At 34.2% G+C, this 2,495-nt stretch overlaps 1 protein-coding gene across 1 annotated transcript; it reads left to right on the top strand.

The window, feature by feature from the left end:
- The first annotated feature begins 1,962 nt into the window (after positions 1-1,962).
- LOC102587841 (uncharacterized) lies at positions 1,963-2,178 on the top strand. Its single transcript, XM_006355446.1, has one exon. It carries the CDS (start codon positions 1,963-1,965, stop codon positions 2,176-2,178), a length of 216 nt encoding a protein of 71 aa, XP_006355508.1.
- The last annotated feature ends 317 nt before the right edge of the window (positions 2,179-2,495 follow it).

Genomic DNA, 2,495 nt, shown 5'->3' on the forward strand with positions numbered 1-2,495 from the left:
GCACATTTTCGGGCATTTTTGGGGTCGTTTCAGTTAGCCGTAAGAATGGCTTCCCCCCACAGGTTTCGCGGTGAACCAAACTGATTATCAAGGCATTCATCATTTCCTTCAATGTTCTATTCTTCCGTTCTGCCAAACCATTTGATTGTGGTGTATATGGGGCAGTAGTTTGATGAATAATAGCATATTCCAAACATATCCCTGCAAAAGGAGATTCGTATTCTCCACCCCTATCACTCCGAATCATTTTTATCTTTAGATTCAATTGATTCCAACCTTTTAACAATTAATAGGAGTGTTTCTATATTTAAATTCTCCTATTTTTCTTTCCACCATCGATGAGAGACAAATGTCTTTTCAATAAAGCATAAGAGGACTTTTCAAGTTCTAAATTTTTCAAGTTCCTCTTTCATCTTCCCTCCATTTCCCATTAACTCTTGCTACATACCCAATAAAAATCTTATCATAACTAATGCAAGCATTACTAATGCAAGCATTACTAATACACTATATTTTTCATTATTCTTATACACTTTACCAAACGATTTACGGGCAAAGACACATGTTACTGATCCAAATATTTTATTTTGTGTCTTACTCAACTTGCACTAGTCCCTAATTTGTCGATAATCAAAGAACTCTTAATCCAATAGCGATTGAGGTTCTCTCTCAATTTTCTTCGTACCAACAAAAATTCTTTAATTAGCTATATAGTACTACATTATAATACACAATCACTTTCATAATTCAGTTAAATTAATCACAAAGGATATATAAGAACAATAGTATGAGTTTAACTTGCACTGAAAGACAACAAACTACAAGTACAGTTTGACCCCAATTTATTTTTAAAAAAAAGAAGACACATACGTAGTTGTATTGTTTTTTCTGTTCAAATCCCTGTTCCGAGAAATTGAGAAAAGATCAAACATGGTAACTCAACTGTTCTACGAAAGATCAGGAATTTGAATCAACGTATAATCAATCAAACAGTACTAATTTGGTTTTCGGAACTGACTCTGTTTATGAAACTAGCGAATTTATGATAAAACCAGTTCATTATTTAGGGAAATGTGCTATAGAGCAACCGAATTGCAGAGTATAAGATGGAAATGGAATAGAGACAGGGGAAAAGAAGTGATAAATAAGATGCCAATGTGAGAGGACCAAATACAGAGGCTAGAATTAGAATGTTCGCGAGCTGAGCAGGAGGAGGAGCATATTGAAAATCTGTTGTTGTTCTTTCTTCTGCCATTGAAGAAGCAAATTTCGAACAGAAACTTGAACTAGTTCTTCTTTGTTTTCTTTTAGTTGTGTGCCTAATGCCTCTCGTGATCTATTACTTATACAATTAGTACAAAAGACAACTTTGGTGGTTAGCATTGTCAGGAATTCTAGGTCCTGCAGAATTTTGTCATTTTCATCTAAGTTCCCATCAGGCAAACTTTGTCCAAAATGTGTCATTTTCATCTAAGTTGCCTTCATGCAAACTCTGTCGTTTCAATTATTCATTTTTTTAGTCCGTTTAGAATAAGAATATTTCTTTTCTTTTTCATAATTTTTTAAGTCATTATGAGTTTACATGATTAAAGGATGTTCTGGTACATATCAAATATTTTTAATTTAAGATTATAAGTCTTCTTTACTCTTTTTAAGCTCCGTGTTAGGTTAAATTGTAACAGAGGAAGTATTTCGAGAAAATGATCAAAACAGTCCTTAATGTATGGACTTAGATTGATTGGTACCTCATGTATGCAACTTATGGAAAAAGTCCTTTATGTATGCTAAAAGCTTATCAATTTAGTCTTTCACCCTAAAAATCTAACGACACTAGAAAAACTCCGTCAAATTAAACAGAGATGTGCAACTCACGTGACATACAAAATTTTTATACAGAACCTCTGTCATCAGTTCCAAAGGGTGGTTGTGGCTCTGCGAAACGCCTCATTTGAGAAGAGAGATATGGCAAGAGATAGCTGTCTAGCGAGAGTAACTGTTGGCGGTGCAGTTGGTGCTGTATATGGAACTTATGAAGCTGTTAGTTTCAAGGTGTCTAGACTCTTGAAAATCAGATATATTGGACAAACTACTTTGGGAAGAGCAGCCATTTTTGGTCTCTTCTTGGGTGCTGAAAGCTTGATACACTGTGGAAAGCCTTACCAAGCATATATTTGCTAATTGTGTTGGATTGAATTGTTGTTATCTGAATAATGTGCTTCTGCAATTTCAATATATTTGAGTTTCGTAAATCAAATTGGTGATTCAAAAAATAATAATTCAAAGGGTGAAAACTCTCGCCTTTCCAACAAAAAATCCCTTTTCTTGTAAAATCAATTGACACAAGTTTTTCCATTATTGAACGATGTTAATCAAAAGAAACCCCATGGGATCGAGCCCCTGTTGTGGTAAGAATTTATATTGCTTTTCGTCGAGACATTGCTATCATTGGGATGTTGTGAATCAAATCGTGAAAAAAATTGGAGTATTACTATCTC

This window comes from Solanum tuberosum, unplaced genomic scaffold (genome assembly GCF_000226075.1).
Source record: "Solanum tuberosum cultivar DM 1-3 516 R44 unplaced genomic scaffold, SolTub_3.0 scf00201, whole genome shotgun sequence".
In the NCBI taxonomy this organism is placed as follows: domain Eukaryota; kingdom Viridiplantae; phylum Streptophyta; class Magnoliopsida; order Solanales; family Solanaceae; genus Solanum; species Solanum tuberosum.

What these genes read in the sequence shown, in the direction of transcription:
- LOC102587841 (XM_006355446.1), top strand. Translation starts at nt 1,963, where the DNA reads ATGGCAAGAGATAGCTGTCTAGCGAGAGTAACTGTTGGCGGTGCAGTT.